The sequence below is a fragment of the Euprymna scolopes genome, chromosome 20 (genome assembly GCF_053919585.1).
Source record: "Euprymna scolopes isolate OS-2025 chromosome 20, ASM5391958v1, whole genome shotgun sequence".
NCBI lineage: Eukaryota > Metazoa > Mollusca > Cephalopoda > Sepiida > Sepiolidae > Euprymna > Euprymna scolopes.
The window spans coordinates 86,297,382-86,318,330 of NC_136501.1; the positions used below are offsets into that span (position 1 = coordinate 86,297,382).

Here is a 20,949-nt window from a genome sequence, read left to right on the forward strand (position 1 = left end):
TTCTATCCTGTCATGGTTAGCCACCTGAAGACAGTCAGAGGATAAGTTGGTTGAAACATGGTGAAACATAAGGATATCAGTTCGAAAAAAAAAAAATACTGAAATTAATCTTTATTTGAAGGATGCACATGCGTGAGTGCCCACAAAAGTGGGATGGGTTACAAACAAAAGGATAACAAGGACTCATCTTACTATCACAACTTTCCTTTCTTCCTTTGTGGAATTCCATGGACAGAGTTTTGTTCCAAAAATTTCCTATCAGTAGAACACATTAGCATGGGACTGCTTCTCTGCTGGGCATTTTCTTTCAAATCCAATGTCAATAAATACTTTATTATGAATACATAATTGTCATGCCTCCATAATTAATCAAACTTTGTCAATTCCATTAATCCTCTCATAATATTTTTCATCATTCAAATGACACTCTATCCATCTCATCAATTCTTATCCTCGAATGGCTTTAGCCTTGATAAGTGGTGATTTATTATCAAAATTTTTCTTTTAATAATAAAAATTTCAATTTAGTCACGTAGAGGTATGACCCCCACCCGCACCCCGACAAACACATAAGAAATGATCACACAATTTTATTAAATTTTCTTAAATTAGAAGTCAGGGGGAGATAACCAAAAAATTATAAACGGTAAACTAGTTTCTGGGTGACAATTTTCGAACCAGAAACTGACGATGTTCGTTTTTGTTTGATGAAGACTGTTTTTTTTCTTCTTTAATCTATCAGTTTATTGAAAAAAAAAAAAAAAAAAAAAAAATGAAGGCAGAGAGGGGGGGGGTTTAAACTCACTATAACAAACATGAAATCTAAATCGTCATTCGTGTCGTATTAGACGGTCTTAAACTTTGGCACAAACTGGTTCTAGGGTCTGGTTCGCTAAGCAACCCCCGAACTTTTTCTTTGAATAAGGTTCAGTTCGGTCCAAGAAAAAGCCACTCTCCCAGGCATTACCGGCTACTTCGGAAAAGTGTTTGTGTGTGTGTGTGTGTGTGTGTGTGTGTGTTTGTGTGTGTGTTTGTGTGCTTGTATGTGTGAGGACTACGGGTTATTACCGTCCTCTGGGACTCCCATACTGGGGAATGTCAACGGATTTGTTCTCGACTATTTTTGTAAACTTTGAAAGTGCTCCAGTGCTCCACTCGCGGAGAGCCCCCCTCCCCCATGTTAAAATGACTTTATGTCTAACCTTGCTTTAAGTGGAAAGCAGACCCCCCCCCTTTCCTAACATTGCGTACATTCCTGTAGTGTACTTTTGCTTTTTTTTTTATTAGACATAGACGAAATTAAAATTCGGAAAACTACTGTTTCTCAGACATAGCAGAATAAATTATTTTTTGATTCCCTAAAATTATAGATATGTTCCAGACACTTTATTAACAACAACAAAAAAAGAAACAAAAACAAAAAAAAACTTTCGGAATTTTTTAGATGACGATTGATAATTTGTATTATTTGGTTTGTTTGGACTACTATTCTTATAGTCATAATTATTATTAATAATAATATTAATATTGAAAATAATAACTAAGATAGTAGCCTGAACACTCGCTAAAAATAGATAAAACAAATACAACTATTAGCCTAATTTTGTTTAAATACTTGACTAAAAAGAAATAAAGAAACAAAAAGTTTTCTTCATGCCGTTTTGCGAAGAAAACATTCTCCTCATTCCATATTTTAAAATTTACCTAAACTTTTTGTTTTGTTTTGCTGTGAAAAGTTTTTTTTTTATATATGTTTTTTTTTTGTTTTACAAAATAAGAAAGAAAAGTTATTCAATTTTCTTTTATAAATAAAACTTATTGAAAGGGAACAATTTTTTTTTTTTTTTGATTGTTTGTTTTAACTAAAGTTAAAAGTGGATTTCGTGTTTTGTAATGTCTCGCCGTGGACCAATGAGAAACGTCGGAGCCAACACGGGAGTGACACGGAAAAACGGACACGAAGGAACAGACACCGCACAGTACCACGGACTAAACAGTGTCTGGAAACACGCGATTTCCCTTTTCGAATCCATGTATACAAAGATCGGAAAGAGTTTTTCTTTTTAGAAAAACGACATCTTCTTGTTGTTCAGCAGACAACACGCTTAGATCTTGGTCTTTTTGATTTAGAAATCTTCCCCGATGGCAGGGGTGTGGAGTAATCTACTTTTTCAATAATAATAATAAAGGAAAGGGGGAAACTTTGGATTTTACTGTAGTCCAAGAGAAAGATAGTTTCCCCGACCGAGGAGGAGGACCGAGGGTTTTTCCAAAAGGAAGGAAGGAGCCGTCCTGGCAGGCGCCACCAGCCAAGGCAAACGAAAGAAAAAAAAGAAGAAAAAAAAGTACATCTCGAATATCTCAACATGGAGGCAACAGCTAAGTATGACTTTAAAGCTACTGCCAACGACGAATTAAGCTTTACAAAAGGCAGTGTTTTAAAGGTAAACATATCTTCCGTTTGTCCCTTTTCTATCAAATTCCTTTAAAATTTTGTTTTCTTCATTTTCATTTATTTTGTATAACTTTAAAACAAAAAGACGAACGAAAAATTAAAATACGAAACTCACGCTCACAAAAATGGGACGAAAATTTTCGTCTTTATTTCTACAACAGAAAAACTAAAACGAAATCAATTTCATTTTTTTCTTTTCGTGGTAATTTATTATTGATAATTTTTTTCTAAAGATTTAAGCACTTCGATTTTTTTCACAATAGAAAACTTGACTGTCCAGACGAATCTAAAACTGTTTTTAATAAAAGCACTCAACGTTTCGTAACTCCTAGAAAATTCTAAATTGTATGAGAAAAAAAGTCTCATGGAATCTGAAGGAATTTCTATTTAAAATCAACAATTCTTTTTCTCCCTAGAAAATCTGTTGACAATATTAAACGGTTAATTATTTAAGTTAACTGCCACCTGAAATACCTATTCCAATTTTTAGTTTACCTTTAGTTGTTAGCAACTCTTTTCTGCCCATTTTGATAACACTTGATGCAAGTTTGTTTCACATAAAATGTTTAAATATTTTCTGTTGAATGTTTACTATCATTGAGCTTCGCATTAATTATGGTCAGAAATAATTAAAGCTACTTAGAACTACTTTGTTTCAAATTTGAATGATCGTGTTCGAAAACATTCGGTTTTATTCTAAAGTGTTTTTGTTTATTTAACTAAGTTTAATGACAATGTCATTTATGGCAAAACGAAAATTGTCAGTTTTGTGTTAAAAAACCATTTTTTTTATTTATGTTCCTGTTCTAGAAATATTTACTTTGATAAAACTCACCCTTGGCTAATTCACAGAAAATAAACAAAAATAAAAATGTGATTTTTTTTTCTCGATTACATATAAACATACAGGGAAAGTCAACGGTAAAAGAAATAAAATATAATCGTTGCTATTACTGCAAAAATATTTTAAAGTTTGGGAACTAGTCAAAAATTATTTATTTTGCTTCAAGTGGTTAAATTCAATCGATGTCCTTCGACGCTTGCCGCGGGTCTATCAGACTAAAATCAAACATAAAAAAAGTATCTAATACCGAATATTCTCAAAGTAGTTTTCTTATTTACTATTAAGATTTAATGAAATTAAAAAAAAAAAAAAAAAAAAACTATTTTGGGAATATTCTGTATTGGATACGTGTTTTTAAAATTATTTTTGTTTGATTTTAGTTTGACAAGTTCGCAGCAAAGCATCAGGGGGGGGGGTTGCTTGAATTTAACCATATATAATTTCGTTACACTGGCATAACTATTTCGATCTGTAGTTATTAATTACTAAGATCTCATCAGACGAAAAGTCTGTATTAGGTGTGAATATGAACACATAAATAAAAAATACTTTTCGCCTGATGATATCTTAATTATTAATAACTACAGATTAATATATTGCCATGCCAGTTATTAATAATTAGATTTTAATATTGTACATGTAAATATTAAATAACGATGCGGCGGACTAGAACTCCCCCCTACCGTAAAATTAATTCTTTTTCACGTTTTATTATATTTCTGCGTATTATCGTCGATAACAGACTTAACTTTCATATTAGCAGGAAAATGTTTTTAAGTTTCATGACTTTAACGTGGGGGATCGCTTTTAAATTATAACGGTTTATTAAATTGATACCCCACTTTTCAGTCAATCAGTAAAACTCCTTATTAAGCTATTTTCGTGGCGTAAAAAAAAAAAATTAATAAAACGTTATTTAAAAATGACCCCCCCCCCCCAACGTTAAGTCATTAAATAAACTTTTATTTTTTTTTATTTTTAATTTAAATCTATTATCTACGATAATAATTTTACGGCAGGGGGAAAGCTCGTTCAGGTCCGCCAACGTTACCGTGCTATTTTTTTTTTTAATTTATTTTTTTATTAAATTGTTAGGTGGTAGTACAGAATAATTACAAAACACCCTCCACTCTCTGTTAAGAATGGCTTTCTAAATGTTATTTCAGCAAGGTAACATAAGAACCTAAATAATAAACCCGGTGGATATTCGCTGAATTTTTACTCTACGAATACATGCATTCTTCCTGGTCTCTCTCTTTCTAGAGAGAAAGAGAGAGACGCATGTATATACTATTTTAATTTATGCAGATTTTGTATGTATGATTATAGAGCCAATTCACCATTGAGTATTATATTGTACCCAATATATAACAGTGATTAATTAATTTTTTAAAAATATTTTTGGTTGCCATCAACTAGAATCGAAACCAAAACATTTACCTGAGCTGACGACACCTACATATTAAACTTGACAAATTAACGCATGTGTAGAGCATTTTTATCCCTTAACAGCTATTTTTTTCTGGCTAAAAAACAAATGGATTTTGTTCCACATGTCCGAATACCCCTTATACCAAATTTCAGGTGTGTAGAATGAAAATTGGCAGAGTAGTCATTTTGAATGCAAATAGATTACAAATGACTAATAAAGCAAAATAAATTATTTTTTGCCTAATTTCTCAAATACATTTCCTTTTAAATTAAGTTATGTCGGTAATAATATTTGTTTACAAAAACTGAGTATATATGAAAAATACGGACCGTACTGAAATAATAGCATTTAGAAAACCATTATTAACATAGGGATGGCATTTTGTCACTATTCTGTAGTTTCACGTAATTAAACAAAAAATACTGTAATAATTGAACGTGAAAACTCGATCTAAAAAATAGCACGGTCAGTATTGTGCATAAGTACGAAATAAATAAAATAAAAACATTTTAGAGTAGGGGTTAATTTCGCATATAAATTTAACATAAAATGATCACCTTTCCCGGACCAGATAGTGTCCTTAAGAAAAACTAGGTAAAAGTCTATATTGCCGCCGCGGACGTGAAATAATTATACGCGCATGTGCAGACGGATATGCGCTGCCATTTTTTTTTTTTTTTTTAATTTTTTAAACACAAAACATAATTTAACGCAATCACTAACCCTAAGTTCAGAGTGGCGTATTGCCAATTACGACCGTAGATTTAGTGATGGGGTTGTACCGATTTAACTATCTTTTTTTTTTATAAAGATTATACCATGTTGCAGTGTAGTCCGTGAAAAATTATGTTACTCTTTTGCATTTAGTCCCCAGCCTCAATCGACATGTATATTGAAGTTGTTTTAATATTTTTTTCTTCAACACACATAATTTTTGCAATATACAGATGCTAGACGTTAGAGTGGATAGTGTGGGCTATAGTTTACTTTGTTTTATTTTCGTTTCTATAGTTTACTTCCATCCTCTGTTTTACAAACAGGAAGTTCTTTCTGAAAATTCATCTATCACTGATTTAAGGGAAATTTTAACAGTAGGTAATAGACATCAATTAATTCCCAAATGTTCAGTTTCTTTGGAATATTTTAAAGCGTTTTTAGGGGATATAATATAAACACAACCTCCTATTTGAAAATTAAAATATTTCAGGTTTGCATTAAGTTTGATTCATAGTAATTAGTAGGTCTAGAACAATAGAATATTCTTTTCATTGTTTTGATTCCCGAGTATATGTTATTTGATATCTTATATATTTTATATATTTATAATGATGTCGTTCTCGGTTGATTAATTGTGTCGGATATATCGAGTCAAAACAATAAGAATATTCTGTTATCCTAGCACTAGTCATTAGACACAAATAAAGCAAGATTCCCTGAATTTCAATTTCTTAAGACCCCCTAAGCTTAGACATTCTATAATAATCATGTAATGGGTTTTGATCAAAATTAGAATAAAGATTCTAGATATAAGGTTTCTCTTGATTTCAATCTGTATAAGGGCACATAAAATTAGTACAAGGCTATTCTGTTCGGGGGGGGGGTTAATTTTACCCGTTCTGGGACGAGTATTCTAGTATGTATATCATCATTACTTCTATTCAGTCTCGAAAGATAATGGATGTCCTCTTAAGGGTATCTGAGCATGTAATTGTGAGGCAAGGGTTGCACAATCTCCAACCACGCCTCTCCTGAATTGATACTGCTTGAGTCTAGTGGCAAGGAGTAGCTTAGGATAACTGGAACCAATATCGAAATAAACGGAGAGCACATGCAGCACCTGGAATTCCCAAATGGTCACCCATCTTAGTACTGACCAGGCTCAACGTTGCTTAACTGACTTTGGTGATCTAATGGGAACTGATGTGTCACTCTGATTATGCTGTGTGTGTGTATATATATGTGTGTGTGTGTGTGTGTGTGTGTGTGTGAATGAGTGATCCTTTATTGCGAATACTTACACGATACAATGATCATGATTAGTGGCATGGGTGAAATGTTGCATATCCACTTGTTATTCTTAGACATTGTGAAACTTACAAATATTTTATATGTGATGATATATGAGATTTATTTATACAGTTCAAATCAATGTAAATAGAAATCAGTTTACAAATGCAAAAATGCAGCTCAATATTTACAGTATTTTCCATATATCTAATATATAAAAGGCAAAATAGGTGCAAGCGTTTGTGTATGTTCTCGAAAGACTTTTTGCATTGCGGTTCTCGCATCGGTTAGATTCCGGGAGAAGTTTTCTTATACTTCCTAGATCATAATATCTCGGATTTGCAAGCGGACATGGTTTCTTTCAGTTTTTTGATAGTTTAAAAATTTCCCACGGTCCCGTTGTGTCGGCTGTTTGTTTATCTTTTCCATATAAATAAAGCGAAACTATTTGAATGCAAACGCCTGGCCTTTGAGCCAGGTAGTATCTGTTCTGGAATTGATCCTTGGTCAATGTAGGGGAAACCCTTCGTACTAAGACAATTACTATTTATTTGGATACTGCCAGAGTGCCCCCTTTTTTTTGGGGGGGGGGCTGCTTTTCTCCCCACATTAAAAACGACTTTCATGGGAGTTTTAAAAGCAACACCATTTCTGCAAGTCATCTTTTTGATTGACTATGTTTAATTTGAACGCTTTACACTTTCGGTCGCATCATGGAGTAGGGGTAAAGACATCAGATTTTCTTTCATTTTCTTTTCTGCCTTCGAGTCGCGGGTTCGAGTGTGTGTGTGCGTGTGTGTGTGTTTGTATTTCTCGCAAAAACTTTCTACATGCGCAACGGATCCTCACAAGACTGGTATCGTTTTGAAGCTCGACGTCTCAGACGACAAACATCGAAAAATTGGCCAAAAACATTAATTCCTTCCCAGTTTTCTACAAGGAGGGGTCGGTTTTTCTACCAACACTTTTGCAACTCCTCGTCTTCTTTCGATTGACTAGCATTAATTTCAACATTTGTGACTTCTGGTTTTGCCATGGAATTCATCGGCAAAGACATCATGTTTTTTTTTTTTTGTTTTTTTTTTCACCTTTTCCTCCTTCGTGTTCCAGGTCCGAGCCTGCCTGCCTTTTTATTTCAAAGCTTACGTAATGGGATTTTTTTTCTTTTAAAACAAAAACTGAATTATTTTACCGTTTGCTTAAACTTTTTTTTCCACACCTCTCTCCACCCAGGCTGCGTCTATTTTTAAAAAGAATTTTCTGGTTGTATTGACTCCTTACTACACCACCTCTGTGCACTCTGGCAAGGCCGGGTACCCCCGCTAATATTTAATAGTTCTAATGATGGGGAAACTGCTGTTGAGTGTAAACTACCAGCATTACATTAAATTCTATGAGAAAAAATAAATAATTTTTGTTCCAAATTCTCATCTATATATATAAAAGGCAAATGCGGCGCACGCATTTTTTGTATGTCTCAAAGGCTTTTTTCGGCAACGGTCCAGGGGGGGGTTACTATCACTTAGAACTGTTTATATAGCCCCTAGATCATAATATATACAATTTGCGAACGCGCGTTGCGTCTAGATTTATTTATGTCGATTTTTAGAAAATTATTGCTATTTCAGCCCGTCTTGTGTTCGTTCAGCTTTTTTGTATAAAACCGAAACTAATTCAAAGCTAAGGCAGTTCCCGGCAATCGAGCCGGTTCTTGGCCTTTCAGCCGGGATCAAGGGGAGGCAACCCCACATATAAAACCTTGGTCAATGTAGGGGCAACCCTTCATACCAATTGTCACTATCCAGCTCCCCTACTCCCCGGGGAGTTGGTCCCCATTTCGCCTTCACTCCTCACATTAAAAATCTGCCTTGTGCCTAATTTGCTCGGTGGGGGAGCAAATAAATACCCAGTTCCCGGCAATCGCACCAGGGAATGTCCAGAAGCAATCAGCTTCGATCAATGTGGGGCCAAACTCCGTATATCAGACAATTGCTATTCAATCTGGACAATGGGGAGCTGGTTTCCCCCTCCCCAACATTTTGTGGAAACAACCAGCCAAAGTTGGGTAAACGAACCCAAAAGCTTCCCCACAGTAAAAGTTAACTCCGCTACTTCTATTTGACCTCATTAATGAGCAGAGTTAACTTTTATTGCGGGCACGTGTCAATTCTGTTTTTAATACTTAAATAAATTCAAACGTGTTTCAGTTGCTCTTTGTTGGCCGAGCGGGTAACGTGTCAGGTTTTTTGCACACTTTCTTTTCCACCTTCGCCTCAAGGCTTTGGTTCGATCCTAACTACTTACCAAAACTGTTTTTTTTTTTTTTTCAAACACCCAGGCAACGATATTTTTTAAAGAAGTTTTAACATTGTTTTCTTTTTTTAATTTATTTATATATAATATTTAAACAGGGTTCTTATTTCGCTTATTCTTTTGTTTTGATCTCCCCCCAACACACACACACACACACACACACACACACCTACAAACACCCGGGCTACGCCGGGTACCACCCGTGTGTGTATGTATGTATGTTCGCTTTTTGTGTATATCCAAGAAAGGCATTTTTCCGAGAAGCGATCGGTCGACTCACTTAAAACTTTTTATATCACGTCTAAATGATAATATTTATGAGTTAACAACGGGGGTCGCCTGTCTATTTAATTTGCCCAACTTTCAAAAGATAAATATTCCACATATTTGGATCGCCGCATGTTGCTTTCACTTTTCTGTACAAAAACAGCGAAACCGGATTCGAACCGGATGTAAACGTCACTTTCAACTATTCCGCAGTAAAACGATTTGACCTCATTAAAAACTGGGCAATAGTGTGATGTTTTACATTAACTTTTTAATCCCTCTTATATTGACTGTCGCTGAAGTGCAGGTGTTCAGGCTTAGCCTATGGGCCTTAAAGCTCCGGGTTCGAGCCGACCTGTCACCAAGCCCCCTCCCTTATTTTTTTTTTTTCCATTTTTAAAATCGCTGTTTTTTTTATATTTAAACAGGGTTAAGTTCTGTTTTTGTTCTTTACCCCCCTTCCCCTAACGCGCACACCTACAAGCACCCAGGCAACGCCAGGTACCCCCCTCTAGTCTATATATATAAAAGCAAAAATGTGTCTGCCTGTATGTATGTATGTACGTGTGTTTGTATGCCTCGCTAAAACTTTTGACAGAGGCGACGGATTTTCACGAGATTGGTATCATTTTGAAGCCTGACATCTTGAACGACAAATATCGAAAAATTGGCCCAAAATATTAATTCCTTCACCTTAAACTGAACCCTTTTCTACAAGGAGGGATGCGAAAAAATCGTTCCTTCATTTTCTCTCCTCCTGCTACTACGACAATGACATCATGTTTGACCTAGAAAACATTGACGTTAGTTTAAACCACCTGCAAGTGTTTTTAAGGTTTAATTTTATCCATTCTCAATTGTATGTCTCTTTGGCGTAGAGGTAACGTGTTAGGCTTTTTTTTCCTGCCTTAGCCTCGATGCTTCGGGTTCGAGCCTAGCTTCCTACCTAAACTTTTTTTCCTCTTTTACACCTTTTTTTTCCTTTTTGCTTTGTTTTGGTTTTTAAAAAAAATTTCCAATTTTTTTTAACATCGTGTTTTTTTATAATATTAAAATGGGATCACCCTCTCCTGCATACATACTTCCAAACACCCAGGCAATGCCGGATACCCCTGCTAGTCATCTATAAATATAAAAGCGAAAATATGTGTATGTATGTTCGCTTTTTGTGTATGTCCAAGAAAGGCTTTTTTCCGAGAAGCGATCGGTCGACTCGCTTCTTCTTAAAACTTTTTATATCAAGTCTAAATGATAGCATCTATGAGGTAACAATGGGGGGATCGCCTGTCTATTTAATTTGCTCGACTTTGAAAAGATAAATATTCAACAGTTTCCGATCGTCGCATGTGCATTAAACTTTTTCGTATAATAAAAGTGAAACTAATTCTGGTGGCATTTTTCCGGAAACGTCCGAAAGCAATCGGCTTTTATCAATGTGGAGTTTCTCCTTAAATCAGACAATTGCTATTCAATTTGGACAATCCCCTTTTTATGGGGAGCTGATTTTCCCCACAACATCTTGGGGGAAACAAAAAAAAAATAAAATACTGCCCCGCAATCAAAGTTGACCTCGTTAAGCACCTGCCAAGTTTTAATACTTAAATAAATTCAAACATGCTATCATTACTATTTCGTGGTGGCCCAGTGGTTAGCGTCACATGTTTTTTTTTTTTTTTTTTTTTCCACTTTAATTTTCAACTTCGACTCAAGGGTTCGGGTTCGATCCTTCATACTTGCCTACCAAAACTTTTTTATTTTACCCCCCCCCCCTCCCCCACACAAACACCCGGGTGTCTTGATTTACCTAAAACCACACATACCTCCAAACACCCGGGCAACGCCGGGTACCCCCCCCCCAAGTCTCTAATATAAATCTCACCAGTCTGTTTAAATGTATGTTTGTATGTCTGCCTAAAACTTTCAACAGAGGCGACCGATTTTTACGAGATCAGTATTGTTTTAAAGCTTTACCCTTTGGACGACATATATCAAAAAAATGGCTAAAAACATTAATTCCTTCACACTCAGCTAAGCACTTTTCTACAAGAATGGGTCACTTTTTTCCGCTGATATTTTTGAAAGTCATTCCCTCTTTCAGATTGACTTGCCTTAATTTAAACTTTTGCCATTTCCGGTTTGGTGATAGACGCAACGGCAAAGACATCACTTTTTAAAAAATTTTTTTTTTTTTTTACGTTCTCTTCCTCCTTCCTAGTACGGGTTCGAGCCTGCCTGCCTACTACCATTTTTTTTTTTTTTTTGCTCAACACACACCTTCAAACACCCGGGCATAAGGCTATTTTTTTTTTTTTTTAGTGATCAAATGTGAGGAAATTCATTATTTTTAATCAAGAAACTTGTGTCTTCTATAAACATAATGTATTTCATGGAATACTTGGAAGTTGTTGCTCTTCCAATAAAGTTAGTCGGTTATAATAGTCTGGGTTGCCTGTGAATTCTATTGACTTTTCTAGAAACGTGTAATGGCTATTTTGTTTGAAATTACCATTAAATTGATTTAATGCATTATTTATTAATAAGTCTATTGAAATTGTTAAACATTGAGCTTCATTTTTGTTTTGGAAATTGATGCCTAATCAAATCTATCTGAATTGTATGAATTTTTATTTTTACTGTTGTATACACACACATCAAAAGACTTTTCAGGAAGACCAGTCAACAAAATTCAACAGACCACCAACGCGGTACACTGACCTTTACCTATGTCTGCAACCGACACTGTAGATTGAAGATAGGCTTATTCAACCACAGAAGACAAAAGAAGCACAAACCCATAGTTTGCTAGACTGACAGATGCTAACAACACACACTCATTTATTTAGATGTTCTGGATAAATTTGACACTTTTTGGAAAGGAAAGAAAAAAGAAACCTGTCATATCTTGAACAGTAATTGTTGAATTCTTAAAGTTCATCTCTTAGAGGATATTTTACTCATAACACTCACTTGAAAAAGCAAGCTTGAGCCTTCGTCAAGCATGAATTGAACGTAGAGACTGCAGCTTTTGATGCCCTTCAAAAGATCTCAGAACACAAGTTTTATTTTGACAATCAACTCGTTCTTGGTGTTGCAGGCGATACCATTGATGACTTTTTACAATTGCACTCTATACATAATTGCCCACAAGATTGCAAACCGGTGATGAAGGAGGATCTTGGACAGCTGTTTCTAATATTAAGCTGAGTCCTGCTGCCATGCATGTGACCTTCCAGCAGCCATCCTTTCTACCCAGTGCTTGACAACATTTGACAGCAACTCGTACAGCTGAGTTGAGTTGAGGCAGCTTTTTTTTTTTTTTTTTTTTTTTTTTTTTTTTTTTTTAAGATGTAGGGTGATAATAGGTAACCCTCACTGGAAACACTAAAGATCATCAGTTTATAAGTGAAAGATTTTTTGTTTGAGAAGAACCAGATCATCCCTGGTTCAACTGTTTGATCTTATTGCAGAGTTACTTGGCTTTCATAAGGTCGTTCTCTTAGATTTTGGTAGTGAGTAGTTAGCTCTTCTGATTATGATGGCTTTCTAGCAGATATTGTTCCACCCAACAGTGGACAGCATTTTAATTGAGTCTGAGAAGCTAATTGATGTAAGGAGCTAAAAAGGTAAAATACGATTTCAAGGTTAAAAACGGCTAACAAGGTGTTGGATGAATAGATTCTGATCCAGAAAACGGCAATTCTTCCCTTTTGTCAGAAACATTGCTCATGCAACATAAGGATTAAAGGATAAAATAAGGGAAATGAGACTGCCTAAAGTAAGTCCAAGATTCACTTCCTACTCTCTTTTTCTGGAAAAACGCTCAAAAGAAAATTGCCGTTTGAGGGAACTTGGTCTTCGTGATGAATTGGATTTTGTGCGGACTGTAAGCTAACTATTTCTTTTTGTTTATGTTGTGCAACTTATTCAGAAAAGAGCCATAACATCTCGACTACAACCGGATGTTTGACCTTATTGAAGAGTTTCTTGGCCTTCATAAGGCAGTACTCTTGGACCTTGCCAGTGAGTGATTAACCTTTGAAATGTATAAACAGTAATTAAGATCCTCATTCTGCACTTCTTTCATAGTCGCCACTCTGATGTTCATCTCTCTCGCCAAAGTCCATATTTTTTTTTTTTTTTTTCAGCTTAACGAATTTTATTGTGGACACGGAATGCCTGCTGTGATCCGTCCAGCTAGCCACTGCTTCAACATCTCAGTTCACATCTAATGAGTTTCAGTTTAATCCGTTACAAATCATCATGATGCAAGATCACTCTTGTTCAATATATTCTGGTGCTTTCTAGTTCCAACTTTCAAACCCATCAACAGTATACTCCGTTGCACTTTACTGTTAAATATTTCGAATAGTTCTGAAATAAAAGATTATAAAAAAAGTACATCATTTATTCAGAATATGCTGATTCTATCATTTTTATGTTTATAAACCTCCACCAAGGCATATTACTAATGAAGCATGGAGGACTACTATGATAGGGCCCAGGTTTATAGGAGACAAGCTGGGTGGGGAGTTGGGTAGTAAGGTGCTTGTTCACACTATATTAATTTTTGTGTGTTAGTACTATTTTGCAAAACAGGGAGCAGAAACCAAAGGCAAGTGGTATAAGGAAAGAGTATCTAGAAATTTCTGAATTGTAAAGAGGTGGGATTTTGTTGTTAGTTGAAGGCATTTTCTGTGAGCACAAGTGCAGTATGTTCATCAGAGCAGATGCTCTCTCTCTCTCTCTCTCTCTCTCTCTCTCTCTCTCTCTCTGTATATCCATATCTTTTTATCTTTATAAAGTTAAATATAAACCAGAGTATTATGAATTTTGGAACATAGCTGCTAGTCAAAATGTGGGCTCTATTTAGTTGTATGCAAAGTAGAGGTCCTCTGTGAAAATCATATACCTTCGATTTTTAAAAAAAATTTAACAATAGGTATTAAACACCTTTATTTTCGAGTGGTCTTCAGGCCTTTATAAGTAAAAAAAAAAAAAATTAAATTTTCACTACTTTAATAACTATTCCCCAAATTTCAGTTTCTTTAAAGTATTTGAAAGGATTTTAGAGGCCATAGTATTGGTGCAACCTTCCATTTGAAAATTTAAATATTTCAGATTGGCATTAAATTTGACTCATAGTCTTAGACACCGATTAAGGAAGATTACCTGAATTTCTATTTTTATTTTTTTTATTTTTTTAAACTACTTATGCATTTAACTTTTAAACATTATCTTGAATGAAAATCATTGCATGGATTTGGGTCCAAATTAGAATAAGGATTTTAAACATAAGGTTTAATATCTTGCTTCGTAAAGGGACATAAGACTTATGCAAAACTAATGTTCAGGTAATTAATTTTATCAGTAATCTTTGTGTGTTCATGTACCCCATCCTCTTCCCAGACCGACTACTATTCTTTCTGGAGACATCACTTGATTTCAGTTTTTTGTTTGTTTTTCATCTTAAAACATCACAACCATCACACATTGTCATGTTGACATAAAACGAGATGAAAAATCGACATAATTTCATTTTTTTTTTTTTTTTTTTTTTTTTTTTTTCTTAATCGCTTCAAGATTGCAAACCAGTCTTCACTGATATTTCGATTATTTTTTATCGGAATAACCACGACGGGCAAATAATAGTCGAACGAGTGATTATAATATTATTTAATGAATGCATCTATTTGTATTTTCTCTGTCCTCTTCAATATTTAAATCATTTTTTCCCATTTCTTCTCTCATTTGTCATGATTTGTATTACATAAGGTTGCCTGTGACCTGTTGGGTCACAATTACTGCCGTTTTTTATTCTATTGCTTTCATGCGAAAATTCATAAACTTTGATCTAAAACGGTCTTATTGCATACCAGTAACAAGTCTGTATTATTATTATTTTTTTACCCACTAGGAGTTTGCAAACAAGTCCTTACCAGTGATTGCTCACTGACAAAAACACTAGTGTTTTTCCGAGTGTCAACAGGTTTTTTTTTTTGGATTTCCATTACTTTTCACCTTTGTTGATAATTTAAAAAAAAATTTTTTTCCGATATCGCAACAGTCGTTTATTATTGATTTCTTGTTGGCAACTAACGTTGGTCTTCTCTGGAATGTGGTGCTTGTTGTTGTTGTTAAGTAAGGAACTTCTCCTTTTGGCATCTAATTTACATGTTTGTGGTTTATACACATGTATGCAAATTAGATGGCAATGCTAAAAATGGTCACTCTTTCTAAATGCTCACAGAGCAGCAGCAACACCATTCCTTATAAGAAAATTAAAAATACATATAGCTAAAAGATAGATGACTTGTTTAATTACGATTAATTAGAACATTTCAAGTAATTTTTTTAAACATAACTAAATTCCAGAACTAAAGTATATTTTAGCATGTATATTTTGTCATTAAAGTATATTGTAAAAAGCCGTAAAGAAACGGACATTAATTAACCTGCATTTTAGCATGATAGGTTTCTTCTCGAGGTGCATGTAAAATCTGGCCCTGTTAGTTCAACATTCCGCAAGGTTAAACTTCAATATTTTTTTTCTGCTAAAAATTATGCAAAAGTTGTAAAAGTTTCGTTTTTAGTCAACAGTAAAAACTAACAAGCGACAATTAGTACCACTTATCTTCAGTTTCTTTCTTAGTGGTTCCCGGTTCCGTTTCACTTGCCGGAAATGATTTTAAAGATCAAAGTGTAGTATTGGTTTAAAGACAAAATCAGATGTGATAGAAAAGGTAGATACAAGTTGCGAGCGTGTGTGTGCGAAAAGGAGGCATGTATGAGTAGGTGTTCTGCCTAAGCATAGCTCACGCAGTTTCGGGTCCTGGCGGACACCAGCCTGGCCTTTCAACTAGTCAAGTAAAAATGAATTCTGTACTCGTTTTTATTTTTTGGTAATTAGAGCTCCCACCTTTATTTTGACTTTGGGCTTTCCACATTAAATTCATCTTGGAAGTACACTATCCACTCCTTTAAGTCCATCCTTTCGTTATTTACTCCCACTTAGAGATCAACCTGCTTGAAATAGTGGGCGATCTATTTTTTAAAAAGGGTTAGAGGGCGGAGGGTGGGGATCTTACCTACCGGGTTTTTTGTTTGTTTTCATCTCCCTCACTTCAAATAAGATTGTAACTTTTTTAGGCGATTACTAGGAAGTTGACAAAGAAAAAAAAAAAACAGCAATGAATGGCGATTGCATTCACACGTGAATTAAAGAAATGATCACCAACTTCCGGATTAAGGGCATATAACCAAATATATATTTTAAAGGGAGATAATAAATACGTGGCCATCCACTGATTTATGATTGGTTTTATATTGGAAAAGCAAAATATGACTCGTTGAAATTAGCTTAGAAAGGTGTGTGTGTGTGTGTGTGTAAGGGGGGTGACGACCCAGCTACGCAAGTTTGATTCCGGTGGACAGTAATTCTCGTGGAATGTTTGAGATAAGAGGTGGAAACATGGCCACTATTCCTTTATAAATATAGGTCCATAAGAAAAACATGGAAAAATAATTTTATTTATAACTTATTGTAATGTTCCTATTTACAATGCCTCCCTACGGGACACCAGGGTCGTTTTTTAACGTGGAGAAAAGTAACAAAAATAAAAAATTGTCTCAGTCGTGAAGGATTTCTCCTCCACTGACAGAGAACAAGAAATTGAAGTGAAAGAACAGATACTACACTTTGAATGACGCTTGTCTTATTGTAATGTTATTGAAAAAAAAAATAAAAATGGTTACATGCTCTTAAAAACGCTATGTGGTTCCAAATAGGATATCTTTACCACCTGCTGATCCGGAAGCACATAATCATTTTACGTTAAATTTATATAAGAAATTGTTCCGAAAATTCTAAAATATTTTCGTTATTTTTAAGTTGAATTAATATTATCCATTTTTTTTAAATTTATTTTTTGTACTTTTCATTTTTTTTCTTCTGAATTATTGAATTTCCATTGTAAGTTTCTCAAAAGATGAGCTTTTTAATTTCGAAACCAAATTTAAAAAAAAATTGGAATCCAGTTTCAACATTTAATCTCCCCTCTCTTTCTCAGTAAGAGACTCTTCATAAGAGTACATGTGATGTGAAATTCCTCTTGGTCTTTGTGTGTGTGTGTCTGCCTCTCTCTCTCTCTCTCTCTCTCTCTCTCTCTCTCTCTCTCTCTCTCTCAAACAAAGCTTTTCTCTATCTCACATCTATCTCGATGACATTTCATCATATTCGAATAGATATTTCAACATTTGATATTGTCTCAATTCTAGACATATACACCTAAGAACCCAAACAAATAAAGCGTTTTCCACGTGGAAATTCGTGTAAGCAATTACACTGAATCACCCCCCCCCCACATACACACACACATAGCAACAATTGCTATCCTAATTTTTCATGAGGAAATCCGAACAAATCTCAGGAACGAACAATATTTTTTTTCTTTCGAAATATGAGATCCGCTTTTAGCTTTCTTTTTGTGTTTAACGTTTCGAATTAAAATGCCGGCTTTTTTTTTTATTATTTTATTTTTTTTTTTTTTACGGCGCCATAATGCAGTTTTTAGCTTCTTTTGTATTCCAGTTTTGTTGAGTGTCAACTTTTGTAGATTTTTGTCTCTCTCTCCCTTCCCCCCCCCTCTCTCTCTCTCTCTCGCATTGCTTCACAAGAAGAATGCTTAAACTGAAATCTCAAACAACCTATGCCAGTTATGACGTCTCATCTTACTCCAGCCTCTTTTCATTCCACATGGGAGCAGCCCCTCCCCAATCCAAAAGCTAACTTGTCGTTCGACTGGCATTGTCGTCGTTGCTGGTCATTTTTTTTCCTTAAAAAAAAAATCTTTTTTTTTTTTACCCCCCCCCCCTTCCCGTGTATTTGCCAAGCAGCTCTTACGTCTTAAGCCTTGTGTATGCCGCGTTCCACTTGTAAGAAAAACAAACGTGTAATTAAAAAAAAAGTTTCTAAAGAAATGTGGGCACACACCTTTAAAACAACAAACATGTCATCTGTTTGGAATGTGACGATAATTTCTTTAAATACCTCCACTATTTTTTTAAACAAACAAAAAAACATGCAAATTATATACATATTAGTGTTAGGGCAGTTAATCAGAATCAGAAAAAATTGAGTCTAATTTCCGATTTAAAAAAACGATTAAAATTTTTTTTTTTTTTCCACTTTTAGTACCTGATAATAAATATTTTATTTAAACTATAAATGAAACTAAAATATATAAATGATAACGAATTTAGTGGGGGAAAAATGGAAACGAAAAAAAAAATCTTTAGTCGTTTCGTTATTTTCAATTTACGGGGGGGGGGTGAATTTAAAGAAAAAGTATTTAGAAAGATTCACATCGTCTAATTTTACTTTTGCGAAAATATATACACATTGCAACAGGTTTTCTACGATAATACAAAAATAATTAAAAAAAAAACAAACAAAAAAAAACTATTTAGAAATTTTTATAAGAATCAGAATCAGGAAAAATATTGGAATCGTTCCATTACTGATACATGTTTTATAAAAAAATTTTTTTTTTTTTTTTAATTTTTTTTTAACTTTCCAGCTCTGTGTAAATTATTTATTTTAAAAAAAAAGCTGAACTATATATATAAGTGAACTAAAATATAGAAAAATAAACTCATATTTCCCCCACCCCCACACGCTTCTCCCCAACGCGATCTTATCAGAATTTTCTTTTTTTTTTCTTTTTTTTTTATTTGGTGGGGGGATTTTTTACATATGAAAATATACTAGGATGATAAAATAAGATATTTTTAATTTTGGGTCGCAATCGTTGCCGATTCATATGCATTTTTTCTCGATTTTTCGGAAAAAAAGAAAAAGGAATTGGAAAATATATTAAAACTAGCATGGGTGCCCGGCGTTGCCCGGATGTTTTGAGGTGTGTTGAGCAAAAAAAAAAAAAAAGTGGTAGTAGGAAGGCAGGCTCGAACCCGTACCGTGAAGGAGGAAAAGAACAGGAAAAAAACATGACGTCTTTGCTGTTACGACCACCGTCAAACCGGAAGTGACGTAGGTTTAAATTAAGGCTAGACAATCGAAAAGAGGGGATGACTATCGACAAAAAAAAAAAAAAAACGACCCCCTCCCTGTAGAAAAGTGCCCAGTTGAGGGTGAAGAAATTTATGTTTTTAGCCAATTTTTCGGTATTTGTCATCTGAAGGGTCGAGCTTCAAAACGATACTGATCTTGGGAAAATCCATTGCCTTTGCCAAAAGTTTTAGGCAGACATGCAAACATACATACATAGATTTATATATTTGTAGCTCAAATTTTCGACCCAAAACGATTAACAAAAACTTGCCCTATCTCTGAATGCTCTTTATGTAAAATTTCAAATGTTTAGACGAGAAATTTCCTGAATAATTTGGTAGACTGCAGAGGTCAATTTTTTTAAACTTTGACTCCTATTGTGACCCCCTTAACATTTATTGTTTTGGACTCAAATCAAGTTATTAAGTTAGATCCATGTCCAAGGAACCTGTGTCTAAAATTTCAATTGTTTATACCCAAAATTTGCGGAGAAGTTTGGAAGAGTTCTCAAAGGTCAAATCGTTGAACTATGACCTCTTAACAGTCAAATTTCTGTCCGAAAACGGATTACAAAAATTTTTCCAAATCTCAAGTCTGTATACTGAAAATTGACAGTTATTGCATAGGGAAATGTACAGACAGACAGACAGACACTTTCACTTTCATAGATATATAGATTGTTCAAGTTTTACGAAAAATTTTATTTACATTTTAAAATTTTCACCTGTGAAATTTCAAAATTTCCGAAATAATTTAAATTTTTTTAATTATTGAATTTTTCAGTCTGAAATTTTTTTTTGAAAATTGCCTCTTAAAACTTGTGATTAAACCGACAATCTTACTTATAATAAAGTATATATTTTTTTAAATCAATGCCGTTTTCCATCAATGAGTAAGTAAAAAATATATTTAGAAATCTAACGTGAATAATTTTTTCTATGGTAGACCAATTCGTTCATCTTCACATCTTACTAATAAAAATATTTTTTTATAGACAAAAATAAAAAATTTAATATTTTGTAATATTATTAGAAATAAATACATTTATTTAAAAAAATGGAATTTAGTTTACTTCACGGTTTTCAATGTTTTTTTAAAAAATTTTTAATTTTTTATTAATTTGTTAAAAACAAGCTAATGTTTTCAATTAGTTGCTTTCATAGTTAGCGATAGCGATTCTCTCTTTAACACGGTAAGTGTGGGAAAAGATGTTATAAATAAAAAACCGGATAAAATACTGTTAAAAACTCGCTCAATATATGTTACCGTGACATAGGTTGACATATATTCGGCGGGTTTTTTAATAGTATTTTGTATAGTTTTTTATTCATAACACCTTTTCCATACTTACGGTGTTAAAGAGGGTGTGAGACGCCATCTTGAATTTTCGAATACATCGGTAAACACTATATGTTTTTCGAGCTGAATAAATGTTACATTGAATAAAAACAAAACAAAAAAAATATATCCAGTTTGGCAGAAAAGTAATTTATCTTGCCTTTGATAACATTTATTTGTTATATATTTGTTTTTTGACAACTTTTTCGAATCTGTGTACAGTCTAA

At 34.0% G+C, this 20,949-nt stretch overlaps 1 protein-coding gene across 1 annotated transcript in view; it reads left to right on the forward strand.

Annotated features, from left to right (window-relative positions):
* Window positions 1-1,890: 1,890 nt before the first annotated feature.
* The window catches only part of LOC145241523 (growth factor receptor-bound protein 2-like), a 138,589-nt gene continuing 119,530 nt past the window's right edge, over window positions 1,891-20,949 (forward strand). Inside the window, exon 1 of the mRNA XM_080104566.1 lies at window positions 1,891-2,444. Coding sequence (XP_079960692.1) covers window positions 2,367-2,444 — 78 coding nt within the window. The 5' untranslated portion in view covers window positions 1,891-2,366. The remainder of the gene's footprint in view (window positions 2,445-20,949) is intronic.